The 22,036-nt window shown below is 41.5% G+C and overlaps 1 protein-coding gene across 3 annotated transcripts in view; it reads left to right on the forward strand.

Annotated features, from left to right (window-relative positions):
- Positions 1-22,036, forward strand: part of PHF20L1 (PHD finger protein 20 like 1) — an 89,283-nt gene that overhangs the window by 44,106 nt on the left and 23,141 nt on the right. For all 3 annotated transcript variants that reach the window (XM_040494459.1, XM_040494458.1, XM_040494460.1), the window contains 3 exons: positions 4,676-4,732; positions 5,926-6,033; positions 20,443-20,607. In XM_040494459.1, the coding sequence (XP_040350393.1) occupies positions 4,676-4,732; positions 5,926-6,033; positions 20,443-20,607 (330 nt within the window). The remainder of the gene's footprint in view (positions 1-4,675; positions 4,733-5,925; positions 6,034-20,442; positions 20,608-22,036) is intronic.

A 22,036-nucleotide genomic window follows, 5' to 3' on the forward strand; every position in this document is an offset into this window, starting at 1 on the left:
CATCCGTTGCCTTTTGACTTTTTTCCAAGCCCCTTCTATCCATAGGGTAATTTTTCTTTTCCCTTTTCCCACAAAATTCCTGAATTACCTTGACTCTCTGAGATATTTTTCCTGATGAAGGTCTTACACAGTTGGTTAATAATCTGGACTTTTTCACGGTACTGAATATATGAAAAGTATGTTAAAGTTATAATCTATATCCATTGGGGAAATTATTTTCAGATGTGCCTTTGACGATATTTGTATTTTCTTTAAACATATACATATATCTTCTAATCGTAACGTGACTGAAACGTAGACCAATGTAAACAGCTATATAATAATGAAGAGTGATTTTAGATTACATATCCTAAAATGTCAAAGTAGTGATGGCACATGAAGTGGAATCCTTGGTTGAAATGACTTTACTTCTAACCAGAGTGTTAGCCTCGTCTTTTGTTAGAATTTCTAGCTTATTTGCGGACTGACTTACTGCTAATTACGACTGGGTGTGGTTCTTGTTTCTCATAATAGTGTGTGTGGGGGGGGAGGAAGGCATAATATTCTTCTCCCTTTTAAGACTTAGAGATAACTTGGAGAAAATCAAAGTAGTAGGACAGAATTCTGGAAAAGTGAATGGTAGAGAGGAGCTGAGATTTGCAAGACGACGAATTTGTAGATGCGTTGACGGGTGAGGATCTTCTGGGTGTGCCCGACAGCTGGCAACCTTCATTGCTTAAATCGAGGAAGTGCATGGCTTAAATGTTAATTACTGAAAGGCCGTTTATTAGAGGGTTGAACACAGTCATAGTATTCGAATGTGGCATGATGGGGGTTCTGATTTATTTCTGTTAACTTCTTGTAATTTTTTTATTTTTGGAGGAAGTAGTGAAATTCAGGTCGTATTCTAATTGGACGCCTTTTTATTAAAACTTTGTGAGCCTCTCTGACTTGCATTAACATTCTGAGTCATTGGCATGCTTTTATCTCTTACCAGTTTTGTTTCCTACCTTCTTTCCACTGTTTTGCAGTCTTGTTGGACTTCTGTAGTCTTTCATGTAGAATCACAGTGACAGCTGTTTTCGTTTCTGTCGTGTTTTGTTGTTTTTTTAATATATGCATGTGTGCTTGGTTGGTTGGTTTCCATCTTCATTAATAAAAGGAAATTTTGTTACTTCCATAGCAAGCGTTATTTACTCGAACTTGAGTCAAAGACTTTTCCTGGGGTGTTTTTGTCAGATTGAAACTCTTGGGTTGTTGAAGAGGAGGAGGATGTTAGTCATAAGCCGGGAAATAGTTGAGCAGACTTAGATGTTCATTATTCATGTGTCCGAGGTACACACACTGTTGAGTTTCCCAGTCCTGGTAAAGGATTCATGAGATTATGCAAATTATCACATACACCTGTTCTGAAAGGTTAAAACCTTTCACGGTAGAGATGAGGCGTTTGAGGCCATCCTTCTGCGTTCTTCCACGGGCGAGCGTGCCCACGTTCTGTCTAGTCTGGGTTAAGAGTGCTACTGCTGCCCACGTTACCAAAAAACACCAGCGGTACCGTGGTAAAAACTGATGCCTTTGTTCTCATTTTACTATTAGAGTGCTGTATGTAATGGAGCCGACCAGTTTTAGGTTAGGATGAGTCTTAGTTTTGTTGCCGTCTGGAAACGTTTGCTCATTTTCTCATTTACCTACCGAGTGTGTGTGTAGCAAATACTGAATTACTCCAGCCTCTTTAAGGAGTTCAAAGATGTTGAAGCTCAGTGGACGGAAGGGTGAGCCAGTAATTATCACAGAACCTCTGACGCGTGGGCCGCTTGCCTGTGCTGTGGTGCAGTGCTGGCACTTTAAATAGATGAGTTTTAGTCCAGTGCCTTACCTCGACTTTGCATTTACTCTGTAAGAGACTTGGGGTTTTTTAAGTGTTTTTCAGTTTCTTCCCTTGTTATTTGATTTGTTTATTTATTTCAGAATTGGGCAAAACAAAACTACAGCCAGGGACCCCACAATCTGCTTCTACTCCCACACCAAATGTTCCCGGCCCCTATGGAGCCTGGGGTTTCCATGGAGAGGCTCAGGGATAGCCTCGTTTTCCAGCCAGAGGAGTTACAGATACTCAGCCTCCTGGGAGGGGCTTGAGAAACCAGCGCGCGCCGCCGGGTTTTCCGTCGTGTGCGAGCAGACACGGTTCAGAGACCTACCTCCCTGAAGGGCCCCATCTGTTTCCATTGCTCATATTCTCGGCTTTTGTAGTCTGTGTTAGACTCTCCTGTCGTATTTTGTTTGAAGAGAATGTTGTGTTGAAAAAAATTCAGCTTAAAAATCACATTTCAGTAAATCGAAGGCCTCATTATCTGGCTCCCAAATTCCAGCACACGGGGAATCCAAGGATGAGGGAATGAACTTCTCATAAAACAGTTTTTTCTCTTGAATTCTAGAACAGATCAATTTTATTTGTCTATTTAGGTGTGTTTTTAGAAGTCCAGCCATCATTATTGCACGTATGAATATTTTAATATCTTTGCTTACATAAAATGTTGACATCCCTTTGTCAGCCCCTCAGTGTTACGTCTGAAATCGTATCAGTTGAGAAATCTAAAGGTTTAGGAACCGCTGGAACATGTGAAAAGTGTACGTAGACCTGATCCTGCGGAGAGCACTGTTGTGTTTTGCCGGCCTGTGTTCCCGTGTTCCAGTGTTCCAGAGTGTTCCGGAGCAGACGCTCCCAGCCAGTGCATTTGTCCTTCGAGTACCTGAGGGCTCCCACACACAGCCCCAGGCGCACAGGCAGCCCAGGAAGCAGTTTTCCTTTGAATCACCCTTGATTCAGTGCTCGGGAGGGGGAGACCTTCAAGGCAATAATCACGATCAAATACTGCTCCCGAGTATTGAGTTGAGAAGCTCGCGTGTGCCATCACTGAGGACTGGGAAAGCTTCTTTCTCACTCTCGGTCTTGTAAATGTCTTATTATTTTGAAGCAAAACGCATCAAACATGTAGACTTTTTACGGTGCGGTAATTAGTAGTTAATAAACAGTAATTATTTTTGTAAATTTTTTTTTTTAAAGTTTATTCATTACTGATAAAGAGAGAGAGAACAAACACAAGCAGGGGCAGGAACAGAGAAAGAGGGGGACAGAGAATCCAAAGCAGACTCCAGGCTCTGAGCTGTCAGCACAGAGCCCGATGTGGGGCTCGAACCCACGAACTGTGAGATCATGATCTGAGCCAAAGTCGGATGCTCAACCGACCGAGCCACCCAGGTGCCCCAATAAACAGTAATTATTAAAGGAAGTGATGCATTTGTTCAGGAGTCTTGACAGTAAGGAAATTCAGTTGTATTTCTCTTTGTGCTGATGTTCCTTTCATTTTTTTTCTTGTGAAAGATTTTTTGTTTTTTTGTCACGGATACTATCAGTATTCTTACTTAATTTAAAACTTATTAGAGTCTTATTAACATTTAATTCAATTTGAGTGGTATTTTTGTATTTCTATTAAGTTTTTAAATTGTATAAAATATTTGAAGTAAGGTGCTAGCTTTTTTTTTTTTTGTTTTTGATTCTGTATTGGAATGTCTTGAAAAATCAGCAGCTTTGTAAATGGCGATATTAAAGCATAATAGACCGAAATTGTATATTAAATGTACTTTAATATTTCTCTTAGATTAACCTCAGATACACATAAGATATTGGCATTGGAAATGATTGAGTATTGAGTTGAGAAGCTTGGTTAAATGTCAGTGTGTCAGCTATACTGTTATTGAGAGTACTGGTTGAAAAGATATTTTGGGATATTAGTTAATGGTACCCAAATCATTAAGGTTGAGTATTTTTAATGTGCAAATAGGCCTCTGTGTTTTCCTTTTAGAGAAAGACCAAAAATGATTTGTAAAATAATTGTTTTGGCTTTTATCATTACCTAACAACACATTCATGATGGAGTTCAAAGGTACTAGCTTAGTTTAGGCAACAGAAGTTAAATATCAGTTTAAAAATTTTAAACAGATTTGTTGAAAACCACTATCCTTTAATAAGAAGTTTAATTTTTCCTCTGGATGACCTAAAGAGCATTCGTGTCATAATTGTCGCAGAAGCAGAAATGTTCCACGGACCTACCACTTGGGTGCATTTCAGTCTCAGGATTGCCAAAGGCTGTGATGCCAGAAGAGATCTTTACTGATTGCTCAGTGCATTCATCTGTCTTTTTAAATGTTTGAACCCATGTTCGTGCTCTTTTTAAGAAGGATGTAGTCTTCAGTTATTACCCCACCACAGAGGAGAAACTGAAAAACAAAAAAACAAAAAACACTGATTATTATTAGTCAAACACTGGTCTAAACATCTTAGGGATTTTGACTCCCATAATACTGATAATGATGTGAGATAGTCATTCCTATCTGGTGGAGAAGGAAACCGAAGCACAGACGAATTAAATGATTTGCTCAAGGCCAAACAGTTAACAAATGGAGCCAAGATTTTAACGTGGGTAGTATGAAGAAACAAAAATCATCCTTCGTGTATCAGTTTTGGGGAGCGAGAAGTCCCACCTCTTTGTTACTAGTTCAGGCAATAAAATAACGTTGACCCTTAGGAGAAAAGAGTCTTAAGTAGACTTCTGTGAGCACTTGTAATGTAAACTATTGTCCCCTACTTTTAACCGCTTCTGACTAAACTTAACGTATTTTTCCCCTAAACCTGCAGGACTATCGAAAACAGAAAAAAAAGTGAAATTGGAAGAAAAAAGCTCAACAGCATTTGGTATGAACAGAAAGTAATCTTTAAGCAAAAGACTATAGATGGCTTGGCAGCGGGAGGACGTAGTCTGTCCCCTACTTTTTACCTGTTAGTGCTCCTTTAGGTGTCAGTGACCATCCGGGTTCGTATTTATCAGTGCTGTTCAGTTCCACATACGTATTTCTTAAACACATATTTTCATAGTATTATGTGTATTTTTTGTTGACGGAGTCGAAGGCTTCCTCTGAGAATTTTGTGTTTCTGAACATCTTTGTAGGATGGCTCTTTAAAAATAAGCCACCGTCTAATATTGTTGGGACTTAGGGCATGGATGGTAAATTAAGAGAGTCATTTTTCTCAGACTTTCTTCTTTAACTGACCTTATAAAAATGTCAGTGAGTTTTTCTGCTTTCTTTTCTGTCTTCTGTGCTATAATAATGAAACATTTTACAGTAATGGATGATAGTCTTAAATATTCTGTAGATTAGCCAGCTGGAGTTGGGTCCCTGAGAGTGGATTAAATATGTTTCATAAATTGTAGGCTATATCATTCTGATTTGGAACAGTAGTTGAGTATATGTGATGAGTCAGTTTTAAGTAGAATACCCTAGGATATTGCTTTCACATCCATTCCTTTTTTTTTAAAGTACACGTGAATGGGAAGAAGGGTATTTTAAACTTTGGGGGAAAAATCAGTTTAATTAAGTAAGTTTTTGCTCTGTGTTCCTAGCCTTCATTGTACACATTGGGAAGTATTGGAAGACTGAAGGATTTACTTACGGATTGATCTAGTTTTTTATTTTTCCAAAGGAAAGAATTTCATTACATTCTTTTTAAGATCTGATATAATTTCTCGTTAAATTCTCCGTGGAAATGCTGAGTCTCCTCAGTCAAGTCTTTCTTAAATTATGGAATTTCTTTCTTGCCACATCAGGGAACTGAGTATATTACTCATTTAATATTTTAACTACTGTCTGTGTTAACTTCAAGGTGTCAGGAGTTGGGATTTCTCAACACTGCTAATGAAGACCCCCTCTTAGAGCCCAGTAAGCTAATCAGGAGTTCCAGACCCATGACAGGAACAGTTTAATTGAATCCATCCACTGGGCAGGTGACTGGAATAGCTGATTAAAACATAAATGCTGCTTTTAGGTTAACCACAGAGCAACGACTCAAGATCAGTCACGATGGCTAACTTTGTCACTCCTGTCATGTAGGTAAGAGAAGAGAGAAGGATAAGGAAAGAAAAGAGAAGAAAGACAAAGATCACTACAAACCAAAACAGAAGAAGAAAAAGAAAAAGAAAAAGAAATCCAAGCAGCATGGTAAGCACGCTAAAATGGTGATTACTGTGTCTTAAAATTCTCAGATTCTGTCGCTTTTTCTGTGTTCTTCCACCAAAATGGAGATAGGACAAGATCCTCATGTTGTTGAGGACCTGGGAAGTCCCTGTAGATTGTCTTTGGCTTTTGCCAGTTTTGAAAATCTGTAACAGTGTTCACTGTAGTCTGTGAATTAGTCCATCTGTACACCAGTCATCACAGCCGATTAGAGATTCTCATTTCCGGCATTATGGGGGACTAGATACCCTTGTCAAGTATGCTTCAGTATACTGAAGGAATTATTTTCAGTCGAGAATTACAATCCCTAGAATTAGCTTTCAGAAGTGAGGAATAAATAAAGCCATTTGTAGAAACAGTTGAAAAAGTGATTTTTATTATCAATAGCCTGTCTAAAGGATATCTTCTTAATCCTGTACTTGAAGGCTGAAGGAAAATGATGACAAAGGAGGGTTTGAGATGTCGGAAGAAGTGATAAGCAAAGAAAACGTAAATACGTGAATAAACCTGAACACCGATTATATAAGTCATTTTGAGTTGTGGGCAGAAACAACAAAATGTTAGGGAACAGAAATGTGTAGCAATAATAACAGCTTTTAAATTGAGAGGGGCATATGTGTATTTCAGTGTTTTAAAGGTCTTGTTTTGGAAGAGGAAAAGAAAGAAATGTATTGCTTGAAGACTCCCAACAGGTTAAATCTGCAGTGTAGAATTGCTAATATGAATACTAAAAGGATGGAAACATGGGGTATAATTTCCAGAGTAACAGTAAGAAAACGTAATGAAAAACCCATCCAAAGGAAGGTGATACAAAAAGAAAAGCATCAAAGAAGAAAAATACAAATTACAAAATAGAATAGTAGACATAAATCCAAATATATCCATAATTATAGTGAGAGAGATGATCATAATTGATTTAAAACATCCAGTTAAAGGTTATTTTTAACAGACCAATCTAAATATAGGAATAGAGAGGACAGTAATGTTGGGGGTGGGGGGAAAGCATGGGAAAAAATGTGAGCAAATACAAACCCAGGGGAAAGTTGGAGTAGATACATTCATGTCAAAGAAAATAGTCATTAAAGGAAAAATCATTTCTAGAGATAGGCGACTATGTAATGGGAAATGTTCAATTCACTTTATATCTTTCTAGATGTAAAATTTCCACATTTTATTACTGAATAAATTCATCATATCTCTCGTAGTAATTAATGAACAAAACTCAAAAGTATTCTGTAAGGAAAAGAAAGGTGGTGGCAGCACAGGTGACCTCACAGTCCCTGTCAGGGACGCTGAACTCAGCAGCTGCAGAGCAGAAGGGTTTTCTCAGTCGCCAGCATGTATCAAAGATGACTGCCGACAGCCCTGAGCAGATGTCGGCGCTCTCTAGAGATGGGGTGACGCAGACTACGCTTTCTGACTGCGGTAGAGTTAAGTCAGTGTTAAAATGATAACTAGAAAAACCTCGTATGTTTAGAAATCATGCCACACATTTTTAAATAATTCATGGATCAGAGAATGGTATCAGAAGGAAGGTGAGATGTTAAGAACTTATGAGACGATGAAATTACATATCGAAACTTGAGAATGTGGTTAAGATGGCACTTTTAGAAGAATATGTATTGTCATAGATATTTTTATTAGAAAAGAAGGCTGAAAGTCAACTAAGCCTTTAGCTTAAGAAGTTAGACATGAGCAGGTTCAAAACAAGTACTAGTAAATAAACATTCGAGTAGAAATTAGTGAACTACAAATAAAATTCTAGAAAGAAATAAAAAATGCCAAAATTAATTGATTACAAACTAATAGAATGAGCAAACCACTGGGAACACTGGTTAAGGAAGAAAGACAAAATGCACAAATAAGTGAGATTAGAAACCAAAGGGAATATAACTACAGATGTTCCAGACCTAAAACGAAGAAAATATAAACAACTTTATGCAGTGAACTTGAGAGGTGTCAACCTGAATAGTCCTCAAACCTGAAAAGAAATTTAATTAGTATTTTAAAATCTTGCCACAAAGAAAAAGCCCTGACCCAAAAAGTTTTGTTGCCAATTTTTACCAACTGTTAAAGGAATAGATTATTCCAAACTTACATAAATTATTTCAGAATTTAAAAAAAGAGAGAACATTCCTTTAGTAGGGAGAAAAGTGTCCCTCGAAAATCTATGTCTAACTCTCGGTCCTTGTACCTGTGAATGTGACTGTATTTAGAAGTAAGGTCTCTGCCGATGTGATTAAGAATGAGATAGTCTGGGGGCGCCTGGGTGGCGCAGTCGGTTAAGCGTCCGACTTCAGCCGGGTCACGATCTCGCGGTCCGTGAGTTCGAGCCCCGCGTCAGGCTCTGGGCTGATGGCTCAGAGCCTGGAGCCTGTTTCCGATTCTGTGTCTCCCTCTCTCTCTGCCCCTTCCCCGTTCATGCTCTGTCTCTCTCTGTCCCAAAAATAAATAAACGTTGAAAAAAAAAATTAAAAAAAAAAAAAAAAGAAAGAATTAGGGTTCGTGGGTGGCTCAGTCATTTAGGCGTCCGACTTCAGCTCGGGTCATGATCTCACGGTCGGTGGGTTCGAGCCCCCCGTTGGGCTCTGCGCTGACAGCTCAGAGCCTGAAACCTGCTTTGGATTCGGTGTCTCCCTCTCTCTCTGCCCCTCCCCCACTCACACTCTGTCTCTTTCTGTCTCTTGAAAATAAATAAATGTTAAAAAAAAAATTAAAAAAAAATAAAAGAATGAGATCATCTGGGATTTGAGTGGATACTAGAGCCAATGAAAAGGAGGGGGAGATTTGGAACCCACAGGGGAGAAGGCTGTGTGAGGACACAGGCAGCGATCGGAGTGATGCCGTCCCAAGCCAGGGCACTCGAGCCACCAGACACCGCAAGAGGCAAGGAAGGATTTGCCCCTCGATACTTGTGAGGGAGAGGGCCCTGTTGACACCGAATTTTTGACTTCTGGCCTTCAGAACTATGACAGAATAAACTTCTGTTGTTCTGATCCACCAAGTTTGTGATAATTTGTTGGAGCAGCCCTAGGAAACTAATACAACTCCGAATTCATTTTAGATTATTTAAATAACTTGGCTCAAAATCAGAAGAGAACAGTATGGGAAAGCTCAGTTCTAGGCATTTCTCATTTGTGGACATAGATACAGAACTCACGAGCAAATGTTATGGAATTAAGTCCAGCAATGTATTAAAACCTATGACCACATAGGGTTGGAATGCACAGTTGGTTTGACATTAGAAAATCCATTGGTGAAATTCACCACAGTAACAGTTGAAGGACAAGAAACATTACTGTCTTTCTATATGTAGAGAAACCATTTGATACATCCATGTGTCCTTACACTTAGCAAAAAAAGTTACGACTAGCTGATTATAAAACTTTATTTAGAAACATTAAAGAAGGACTAAATACATGGGAGATAATTCACGTTCATTGGTTAGTAGATTCAATATTGAGAAGATGTCACTTCATGCTAAATAAATTTACAGGTCCAGTGCTGATTTTAAAACTTAACAGTGGTAAAGAGCCTAAAATAAAATAGCCAATCTTGAAGAAGAATGAAGAGAAGAATTACCATTTCACAATAGTTTAAGGCAGTGAGGCATTGGGAAAGAATAGACGTATTGATTAAGGACAGGCTAATCCAAAACATGTACAAATATAAAACCTTGGTTTGTACAGAGCTGGCATTCTTAGATTAGATAAAGGGTGAGCTTTTCAGTGATTTGTATGAGAACATTTTTACTCCCTAAAAATGAAATTGGACTGCTACTTAACACCATACCCAGAAATCAGTTCCAGGATGATTAACGATGAAATGTGTGGAAGACAAAACTGTAAACCTTTGAAAGGCAGTATAGGAAAGCATCTTTATGATCTTTGAGTAGGGAAGGATTTCTAAACAAAAAGTGCTAATCTTAAAGAAAGGGGTTGAAAATTTGACTAGACCGAGATTGGCGGGTTACACTTGAGAGGGGTCCAGCGACAACTAGATAAAGCAGAAGAAAGGATCCATGAACTGAAAGACAGAGCAGCAGAACTCATCCAGTCAGAGCAGCAAAAAGAAAAAATGAAAACAAGTTACAATAGATTAAGGGGCTATGGGACAACATCAAATGGACTAACCTTTACCTTATGGGGGTCCCAGAAGGTGAAAAGATAATTCATGCAAATGGAAATCAGAAGAAAGCTGGAGTAGTTATATTCCTATCAGACAAAATAGACTTGAAAACAGGCAGTAATAAGAGGCAGAGATAGGTGCCACATAGTGCTAAAGGGGTCAGTCCAACAGAAGGATACGAAATTCATACATACTTATGCACCCTACATAGGAGCACCTAAATACAGAAGGCAACTATTGCCAGATCTAAAGGGAGAAGTACACAGCAATACAATAATAGTAGGGTATTTTTAACATTCCACTTCTATCAATGGATAGATCATCCAGACTGAAAACCAACAAGGAAACCACCTTAAATGACATGTTAGATCAGATGGACTTAACAGATATATTAGAACATTCTGTCCCAAAGGAGCAGATAACAAATTCTTCTCAAGTGAACGTGGAACATTTTCCAGGTTAGATTATATGTTCGGCCACAAAAGAAATCTTAATAAATTTAAGGGGATTTAAATCCTATCAAGCATCTTTTCTGATCACGATAAATAGTATGAAACTAGAAATTAATTAAATGGAGAAAACTGGGAACTTCACAAATATGTGGAGATTAGAATACATACTCCTGAACAATCAGGGAGTCAAAGAAGAAATCAAAAGAGAAATAAAATGCCTCAAGACAAATGAAAATGAAAATACGCCAAAATTTGTGAGCTATAGCAAAAACAATTAAATTTTTTTTTTTTAATGTTTATTTATTTTTGAGAGAGAGAGCATGAGCAGGGGAGGGGCAGAGAGAGAGGGAGACACAGAATCTGAGGCAGGCTCCAAGCTGTCAGCATGGAGCCTGGTGCGGGGCTTGAACTCATGAACCGTGAGATCATGACCTGAGCTGAAGTCTGACGCTTAGCTGACTGAGCCACCCAGGCACCCCACAAAAACAGTTGTAAGACAGGAGTTCCTAGGGATAAATGCTTACTTCAAGAAACAAGAAAAGTCTCAACCTAACTATTCATCTCAGGGAAATAGAAATAGCAGAAGAAACAAAGCCCAAATGTAGTAGAAGGAAGGAAATAATAAAGATTAGAGCAGAAATCAATGAAGTAGAGACTAAAAAGACAGTAGACAAAATCAGCAAAACTACGATACTGGTACTTTGAAAAAGTGAACAAAATTGATAAGCCTTTAACTAGATTTACCAGGAAAAGAGCAGAATCAAATAAATAGAATGGAACAGGAGATGTTACAACTGATGTCATGTATTTAAAGATTTGTCAGGCACTATTGTGAGCAATTATATGCCAACACATTGGACCACTTGGAAGAAATGGATAAATTCCTAGAATCATACTAACTACCAGCACGAAATAAAATGAAATAGAAAATCTCAATCGACCGATTACTAGTAAGGAGATTGAATCGTAATCAAAAACCTCCCAACAGAGAGAAGTCCAGGCCTCACTGGTGAATTCTACCAGGTATTAAAAGAAGAATTAACACGAGACTCTTCTCTCAAAGTCTTGCAAACTCTTCCAAAACACAGAAGAGGAGGAAACTCTTTCAGACTTGTTTTGTGAGGCCAGCATTACCCTGGTGGTACCAAAAGCAGATAAGGACACCTTAAGAAAATTATAGGCCAGTATCCCTGAGGAACACTAATGCAGAAATCATCAACAAAATGTTACCAAACCAAACTCAGTAATCTACTAAGTGGATCAGACACCATGATCAAGTGGGATTTATTCTAAGGATACAAAAATGGTTCAACATCTGCAAATAAGTCGGTGTGATATGCTACATTTACCAAATAAAGGATAAAAATCATATCATCTCAATAGATGAGGAAAAAGCATTTGACAATATTCAGTATTTATTTATGATAAAAATGCCCAACAAAGCAGTACTACATATAGAAAACTCTAAAGACTCCATCAAAAAACTATTAGAACTAATAAGCAAATTTAGCAGATTTGCAGGATACAAATCAATATACAAAAATCTTGCATTTCTGTACGATAACAACAAACCACCTGAAAGAAATGAAGAAAACAATCTTATTTACAACTGTATCAAAAAGAATAAAGTACTTAGAAACAAACTTAACCAAGGAAGTGGAAGACCTGTGTATTTAAAAAAAACAACAACAAAACTATGAGATGTTAATGAAAGAAATTGAAGAAGATGCAAGTAAATGGAAAGATATTCTGTGCTTGTGACCTAGAGGAATCAGTATTGTTAAAATACCCATACTACCCCAAACAATCTACAGATTCATTGCAATCCCCATCAACATTCCAAGGGCATTTTTCAGAGAAGTGGAATAAATAATCCTAACGTTTGTGGGGAACCACAAAAAAAGCCAAATAGCCAAAGCAACCTTGAGAAAGAACAAAGCTGGGGGCATTGCACTCCGACTTCAAACTGTACTACAAAGCTACAGTAAATAAAACAGCATGTAGCATAAAAACATACACCTAAATTAATGGAAGGTATATAGCCCAGAGGTAAAATCTCACATATATGGTCAACTTATGACCGTGGAGTCAAGAATATACAACAGGGAAAGGGCAGTTTCTTCAATAAGTAGCACTGGGAATACCGGACAGCTACATGCATGAAAATGAAACTTGACCACTATCTTCTACCAAACACAAAAATTAACTGAAGGTGGATTAAAGACGTGAACATAAACCTTGAGACCATAAAACTCCTAGAAGAAAACATAGGTGGTAATCTCCTTCCTTGCCATAGGTCTTGGTGATGAGTTCTTAAATCTGCTACCAAAAGCAAAAGCAACAAAAGCAAACGTAACTGAGCAAAAATAACATCCTGCTAAAAAGCTTCTTCACTGCAAAGGAAACCGTCAACAAAATGAAAAGGCAGCCTACTGAATAGGAGAAAATATTTGTAAATCATACATCTATTAAGGGGGTCATATCCACAATATATAGAATACTCGTACAACTCAATAGCAGAAATACAATTCAATTAAAAAAAATACAATTCAATTAAATAATACATCTATTAAGGGGCTCATATCCACAATATATAGAAAACTCGTGCAACTCAATAGCAGAAATACAATTCAATTAAAAAAAAATGGGCAGTAGATCTAAACAGACATTTTTCCAAAGACATACAGATAGATAGATGGCCAAAAAAGGTGCATGAAAAGATGCTCAGCATCGTTAATCGTAACAAAGATGCAAATCAAAACCACAATGAGATATCACCTCACACCTGTTAGAATGGCTGTTGTCAAAAGACAAAAACACAAGCAAACAAAAAAAAACCCAAGTGTTAGTTTGAATGTGGAGAGAAGGGAACTCTTGTGTACTATTGGTGGGAATGTGAATTGGTGCAGCCACTGTGGAAAACAGTATGGAGGTTCATCAAAACATTAAAAATAGAATTACCGTGTCTAGCAATTCTACCATGGGCTCTTTGTCCAAAGAAAGCAAAAACACTAACTTGGAGAGATATTTGCACCCCCGTATTCATTGTAGCATTATTCACAATAGCGAAGATATGGAAACAACCTAAGTGTCCATTGACGGATGAATGGTTAAAGAAATTGTGGTGTATACACACACACACAAGTCAGTCCTTAGGAAAAGAAGGAAATCTTGCCTTTTGTAAGAACGTGATGGACGTTGAGGGCTCATGCTACATGAAGTAAGTCAGAGAAAGACAAATACCACATCCTCTCATTTGTATGTGGAATCTTAAAAAACAAAAAACCAAAAAGGAACAGCATGTAGATATGGAGAACAGATTATTGGTTGTCAAAAGCAGGGGATGGGGATGGGGAAATGGGTGGGGATATCAAAAGATAAAGGGAAAAAAAAATAAAAGAAATTCCCTTACAGAGAACAAAAGGAAAACCTTAAATAGAGTGAAAAGACAACACAAGCCACGAGGAAATACTGCACCACCTATATACCTGACACAGGATTCGAATCTATTTTCAAACTTACAAGTGAAAAATAGAAAAATATCCAGTGTGAATATGGGCAAAGATGTTAGTAGGTACTTCACAGAATTGAAAATCTTAAAATGATAACATGAATATGTAACATGATGCCCAATCTTATGAGAAGCTGGGTTCGTGTAGTTTTGAGAACCCAGTGGACTCTCTTTCCCAGCTGCTAGACAGGCGAAAATTACAAGGTGGGCGTGTCAGATGTCGCTGAAGCAGTGGAGACCACCGTCCAACCCCTGTGGAAAATGGTCGGCCGTCGGCAGGTTGTGCCTGCCACGTACCTACAGTGCCTCACTAAGCTCACGGGACCCATCAGGAGGCATTTACAAGAATGTCCATATCTGCACTGGCATTGGCCCAGGTGTCCATCAGAAGTCACACATCCATTCCTTGGAATCCATATCACTTTGTAAGTAAATGAATTATATCCACAGGAATCCCAGGAACAAAATGATGAGCTAAAAATCAAGTCATTGAAGAAGAAGACGTGTGATATTTTATTTACAGAAAGATCAGAAAGTTGTAACATGAAACTGTGATAGAGATGCAAAATAGCGAGAGCATATGGTAGCAAAAAGCAGCAGAAGCATAAAGAAAAGCAAGAACATGGGAAACTTTCCAATGGTGTTGTATGGAAACCAATTTGACAATAAATTTCATATTTAAAAAAAAAAGAAAAGAAAAGCAAGAGAATGGTGAGCAGAAATTCAGGACCTTGGTAACCTCTGGGGTGGGGAAGGGAATTCATCAGTTCAAATCGGAAAATGGTACCAACGGGAACTTCAGAAGTGATGATAATATTCTCTTAAACTGCATGATGGGCACCCAAGTATTTTGTGTTATTGATATGCTTTATGTCCTACCTGGGTTTTTTTCGTATTTATGAAACACTTTTTTTTTTCATTTTTATTTATTTTTGAGAGACAGAGCACAAGTAGGGAGGGTCAGAGAGAGAAGGAGACAGAATCCAAAGCAGGCTCCAGGCTCCGAGCTGTAAGCACAGAGCCCGACGCGGGGCTCGAACTCACAAACCGTGAGATCATGACCTGAGCCGAAGTCGGACATTTAACTGACTGAGCCACCCAGGCGCCCCTATGAAACACTTTTAGAGACCAGTTTTAAAAACTGTAAAGCCAACTGGGAAATTTCAGAGTGACTCATTGATGGTAAATTCTTCAGACTTTTGACTCTGTGAAGTTTCTGCATTCTCTATGTCTAAAGCTGCCAGAGTAAATACGAAGACATAGGATCAAACAGAGTTGAAAAGCTTTTTGAAACCACTTTCCAGAGAGTGTCTCAAACACGTCCGGGCCTTCCTGTGCCCACATTGCCCCTTGTCCCTTCTCCCCTCCCCCCACCCCTTCACGCAGAGCTCTGTGGGGCCTAGACTCCAGAGAACCTTAAAGTCAGGAAATTCTGCCACTTCGCAAACAAAAACCAGTAAGCACAAACCCATTTGATCCAGGATTACCCTCCCGGGAGGATGAATCCTAATGTAGGCGTGAGAGAAGCTTCAGACTGCACGTAAAATGGCCGGGGGAACTCCCAAGTGACCAGAGGCTGTGGGGATTTGGTGGCCTTAGGTACTGCTGTGGGCACAGGAAGTGCCCAGGGCCGGAAGGGCCGGCTGTTCAAGTCCCTGTGTGCCATGTCAGCAACAGGTCTGTCCCAGGACTCGCTGGCAGACACACAATCCTAATATGCTAGCCTCCCGAGAAAGTGGGGGAAAGATAACAGGGAGGGGCCGGCAGGGAACAAGTGAGGAGTGGGCCTCCCTTAGCTACGCAGTGAGAGAGCATTTATGAGGATGCAGGGAGTGGTGGTCTGGAGGAAAGGAGGCTGATCAGGATTAGTAAGACTTGGACAAGAAATTGGACATTTGCACCACTGAGTCGTGTTCCGCTAACCCTAGTTTTAAAGAGCCATTAAAAAGTAATCTTGGAAAACAATGTTAAGATATTTTTATTTTTTAATTAAAAAGAAAAGAACTTTATTTTTTTTTTACATATTAAAATCGGACCGATAGGGGCACCTGGGTGGCTCAGTCGGTTAAGCGTCCGACTTCGGCTCAGGTCATGATCTCACGGTCTGTGAGCTCGAGCCCCGCGTCGAGCCCCGCGTCGAGCCCTGCGTCGGGCTCTGTGCTGACGGCTCGGAGCCTGCTTCGGATTCTGTGTCTCCCTCTCTCTCTGCCCCTCCCCCACTTGTGCTGTGTCTCTCTCTCTATCAAAAATAAATAAACGTATAAAAAAATTTTTTTAGTAAGTAAAATCAGACCTATAAATGAAAATCTTAACTTTGTAGATGGAATCCTGGCAAATACTTAAAGATGCACAGAAGCTGTGCTCTTTATGCACTTTATACTCAGCAGGTGCAGTGCTGGATAATCACCGGCATCCTTGCGATTGATGATCACTTTGACAGTTTATTCTGGGCTATTTATATTCATCTTGGATGTGACACTCCTCTCCACATCAAATTAGGAGGGTAGTCTTTAAGCTGCAAATGGGGGGTTTCAAATAATTTTAAAGACATCTTAATTTTAAAACATTCACATTATTTTTCCGGGGCACCTGGATGGCCCAGTCAGTAGAGCATGTGACTGTTGATCTCAGGGTCATGGGGGGAGTTCAAGCCCCACTTTGGGCATGGAGCCAACTTCAAAAACAGAAACATTATTCCTACTTGAGGTTCCTAATACGATACGTATTTTAATCTACAGTTACTACCACCAGGGAGTTTTGAAAATTCATCCTTAACACTGAGTGTTATTTTGCATATCCTGCCGGTGCTTATTATGTAGATGATACAAGCAGTTCACATTCGGTGCTTTGTTTCCTCTTCACATCCACTAACTCTAAATTTAGTGGGGCCTCTTCTCCCCATCTTATAAACCGTGAGCCGAGACAGAGCGTCGCCCAAGCCCACGTGGCTAGTAAGTGGTGAAAGGCAGATTCAAACCCAGGCCGTGTGGCTTCGTTCTCAAGTTGGACTTTAACCATCATGCTCTGTTGTTACGCTACTTCCTGTGCCTTCGAGAGTGTTTGGCAGGTGGCGCGGCCTTCCCTCTAGCAAGCGTTGGCTGGTCTTCGCTGGCGTAGTAAGTTCTCTCGGTTGTCCGTAGGAACAGCCACCATGTTGGGATTTAAGAGTGACGTCTTTGCCAGTTTTTACCTTTGTCACTTTGAGCCACGGTCGCTTCATCTCTTTGTCACATATCTGTAAGTATGAGAGAACCGAAGGCACACAGAGAGTGAAAAGAACGAGAGTGAGAAATGCCAGGAGAGTCCAGAACACTACGTAGAGAAAGCAAAGACTCCCTCCCCGGCGCTTATAAGCAAGCCTGTCAGTAGAGACCAAGAGGGATAAGAAGCATGCGCGGCTCTCTACTGGGAAGGTAGCAGTGACACAAAGTAAGTTCTGTGTATAGTGTAGAGAAGCCCCGGTGGTCGAGGAAGGGGCTTTATGTGGAGGACTACAGCTGACCTGACCTTGAAGCCAGAGGTAGCCTTTAGTCACGGTAGCCAGTGGGGACTAGAATGCAAGGTGCAGGTGTGGTGTAGACTGCCGAGTTTTGTTTAGCTGCTAATCCCACGCGGAGGGATGGTATGTCAGCGTGCCTTCTTTTTAACACCAAATTGAGATTTCTCCCGTTATTTTTACACTCCGGTGTAGAAAGTAGACTCTGCTTCTACTTTTACTCGGCTGAGACAGCACTAGGGTCGGTAAAAGGGCAGCTTTCAAAGGTGAGCATTGGGTTCAGTTCCTCGCCGTGACATCGATAGCTCACGTGACCTTTGGCGAGTTATGTTAATGCTATAAACGTCAGTTTCCTCGCTTCGGAAATGGTAATAACCGTGCCTACCGTGTGGTTTCATTTTTAGGATTCAGTAAGGTAATCGTTGTAAAGTACTTAACACAGTGCCAGCTGGCATTCAGCAGACGGCCTTTTCGCGCCTGTGTCTGAGTCATGGCATTGGGTAAGCTGTGTAGAGTCGCCGGGAGGCCGTGAGAGAGGTACAGGAACACCGCGCCACTCCGAGACCGCTTTGCAGTCTGACAGCGGTGTCCGGGAGTGTCCCCACTCCTGACCTGCTGGGGGTGAGGCCCAGGCGTCAGCTTTAACAAGCTTTCCAGTTTGTGTATACGGTAAACGTCAAAGTCCCCTGGTAACACTTTTTGGTTGAGCGTAAGGCTCGGTAGTCAGAGTCAGGTTTGAAGGCTGGCTTTGCTGCGGAGAGAGATGTACTCTTCGGCAGTTTAATTTACGTAACCTTTTCTGCCTCTGCTCTTCCGCTTGTAAAATGGCACCAAGCCTGCTTAGCTCCTTTGTCGGATGGCTGTGAGGACTGAGACATTTTTAATATACCCGAAGCACTTGGAATCATGTTTGGCACACCAGGGTGCCCAAAGAATGCGGCTGTGCTGTAGTATTTATGGTGACCGCTCTATCTATTACTGTCCAACTGCTGCTGTCACAGAAGTCTATGTATCGGTGACATAAAACAACACGAATTTATTAAAGTTCTCTGAAGGTCAGAAGTCCATAATGGGCCTCGGGGGAACTACATTCCTTTCGGGAGGCTCTCGGGGAGAAGCCATTTACTTGCCCTTCCCAGATTCCCGGGGGCTGCTGCATGTGTTGGCTCATGCCCCCCTACCATCTTCAAAGCCAGCAACGGGCCACTCAAGTCTTTCTCACTTCACGTCGCTGCGACACTGACTCTTCTGCCTTTCTCTTGCACCTTAGGGACTCTTCTGACTGCATCGGGCCCACTCTGATGATCCGGGGCAATCTCCCTATTTTGAGGTCTGATAAGCAGCCTCAATTCCCCTTTGCTCCAGAGCCCCGCACACTCACAGGTTGTGGGGATTAGGACGTGGACGTCTTGGGGGACAATTATTTTGCTGACCACAACCACCAATGTCACTTGGATGCACACAGTGCACACCAGCATTGGTGCGGCCCTTCTCCTGGAGCTTGCTTTCCTACCCTCGACCTTTCCTCCACCTCTTCCGCTCTGTTCTCCCTCTTTTTAGTCCTTAACCTGCCTCCGGTGACCTTTGCCTCACTCATACTCAGTTGAGGAAATAGCAGCCACCAGATGAGAACTTGCTCATCTGACCCACAACTGTGCACTTAGCTGCTTGTATCCATTTTCTCCTCCTTTGCCTCTACTAAGAGGGAGGCAGTGTCTGTCTTCAGTTCTTAAAATCCTGGCACTTGTCACCCTGCCTCTCCTCATTTTTAGATTTTTGAGACAACGTATAGGGTCTCCCATCTTTAAAAAGCCCTCCTCGGAACCCACATTCCTTCTCTGGTTCCTCCACCTCTCTCTTACTCGTCACCCCCATCTCCGAACCCTGCTTTCACACTTGGCAGTTGAAGCAGAAGCCTGGAGATCACCCTCTGACCCTGTGTCAGCCCCTCCCCTGCAGTCCCCGGATCCCAGCATCTGCCTGTCCGACTCCACGCCCTCTTCCTTCCTCCCCTGCCGGGCCCTGGTGCCTCCGCCCGTGCCTCCCTGCGCCGACTCTCACTGCACAGCTCCGGTGGGATTTCAGAGCCAGAACCGGACTTGTGTCACGCCCTTTTTGCTGCATTTCGGGCAGAACGCAAAACGAAAAACATGTTTAACCTGACCTGCTCCCGCCACTCTAGCCTCGTTTCTCCCTCCCCCCTTCACTGCGAGGCAGCCACAGTCTCACAGGTTGTCACTTGTCAGACGTGCCAGGTGGTCGTCTGCCTCAGAACCTCCTTGTCTGCAGGACTCATGCTAAGTTGAGGAAGACAGGACTGGCATTAATTTCATTCAGAGGTTTTCTGCTGAAAAATTTATCAATGGATTGAATTGTCAGTGTAATAATTGACATGCTACCTACTAGGAGCACCTCTTTACAAATTGCAAAAAAAAAAAAAAAAAAAAAAAAAATGTCGATTTTCCATCTTGCACCTCTTACTACAGACATAGCCTTGATTATAATGGAGAGAAACTGTAGAGATAATCCTTTTTCACTTCTGGACCGGTTAACAAGACTTTATTGGTACCAGCTAGAACACGGTGCTCCCTGGTATGCAAATACTGCCCCGGGTGTATTTCCCAGGTGTTCTTGCCAAACCCGGTTTATCAGATACACAGTGATCTAGCCGTTCCTGGGTAAGGAGAGAAAGAGGTGACATGGTTATCTTGTGTCTTGTAAAACATGGCTCTCTCGTTATTTTTATACTGGTTCTTCTTGATTACCTGACACTTTATTAATATTTCTTTATGTATCTTATGTTGCAGACTATTCAGACTATGAAGACAGTTCTCTAGAATTTCTGGAAAGGTGCTCTTCTCCACTAACTCGATCTTCTGGGAGTTCTCTGGCTCTGCGAAGCATGTTTACGGAGAAAAATACAACATATCAGTACCCAAGGGCAATTTTGTCAGTTGATCTTAGTGGTGAAAGTATGTGTAACTATGTAATGCTTAAAACAAGTCTTAAGATCCTTAAGTGTGGAACTGAGATAACAACGTACTTTGTTAAGGGCTTACGTGAGCAGGGCACGCCGTTTCAAAAGTTCTTCCATAAACTAATAAGAAAATCTCAGCATTAGAAATTTGAACTACTTTTTAAACTCCTGTAAAGTCAAATTGGCTTCTGTAATTAATTGAAGGGCAGATGGTAAAGAAACTCTTAGTGTCCACCATGTACTGGTCATAGGTATTTGCACATACATACCGGGAATCTGCCGGGTTTCCCCGAAAGCCCGGTCCTGACCGCGGGGTTGTTATCTTACCTTCCAGTGCTCTCAGCAGTCCAAGGGGAGCCTCTCCCGCTGGAGACCCTGACGGCAGTGGCTTGAGGACGACAGTCAGGGAACGAAGGATAAGGGACAGGGTCTTGGTCTTGGGATGGTTGTGGCTGAGCTCACTTCCTGTCTTTTCCTTTCTGCTGAGGGCCCAGCGTGGTTGGTGCCGTGCTTCCTTTTGCACTGCTGCCTCCTGCTTAACCCCCAGGCCTGACTGCCTTCGAGCCCACTACGGAGAGTAGCATCTTCTCCCTTTTCTCCTAAAACAGGCGCCCGGCACTTCAGAGATGTATAGTCTTAAAATATGGGCGGGGGTGGGGGGGGGGGGCAGAGGATTAGGAAAAAGACCTCCCTCTGTTTCTAACAAACACCAGTCCCCTGTCCCTTTTTGGGCCAGTGGCTCTTAAACCCAGGTGTACGTGATCATTGTTGCTGTGATGCCTTCCGAACCCCGATACAGAGACCTGTTGCGGAGCATGAGGCAGATTTCTGGAAGGGCAGATGCGGTTTTTGGCAAGATACAGTTTCTGAGTGATTCTTTGGGGCAGGGTGGCAGGGGTTGAAAATCACCTAAGAGCACCCCAGTTTGAGCCGTGAGGGCCTGAGTGTCCTCCTTATACACAGAGCACTGCTGGAGAATGGAGACTATGTCCGGGCGGGCTGTGTTGCCAGAACTAGATGCTCGAGAGGGGAGGGAAAGGGTGTCGCGGGCGCGTGCTGTCGGTTCTGCTGTGTCTTCTGCCCCCTGTGTGACCGAGCACTGACCTGTGAGAAAGAACGGACATGGCGGGGTTGGGTCTTCGGCCAGGGCTTCTCAAACGTTAGCGTGCATCAGAACCACCTGGAGAGCTTGTGAAAAACACTTTTCTGGGCCTCACCCTCAGAATTCCTGATGTCAGGTGAGTTCCCGGGTGACGCTGATCTGGAATCCACACTCGGAGAATATGTCTGGGAAGACAGCGATAGATCAAGGTGTAGCCGTTGGAAGAGGATGGTGTTCTGTGGCCACTCAGTTGGAGCTGTTGTCCAGATGCTATTTTAGTGCGAGAGGGAACTTTGCTTTTGTAACTCTGAACCCTTGGATC

This window comes from Herpailurus yagouaroundi, unplaced genomic scaffold (genome assembly GCF_014898765.1).
Source record: "Herpailurus yagouaroundi ecotype Mexico unplaced genomic scaffold, PumYag 186, whole genome shotgun sequence".
Classification (NCBI taxonomy): domain Eukaryota; kingdom Metazoa; phylum Chordata; class Mammalia; order Carnivora; family Felidae; genus Herpailurus; species Herpailurus yagouaroundi.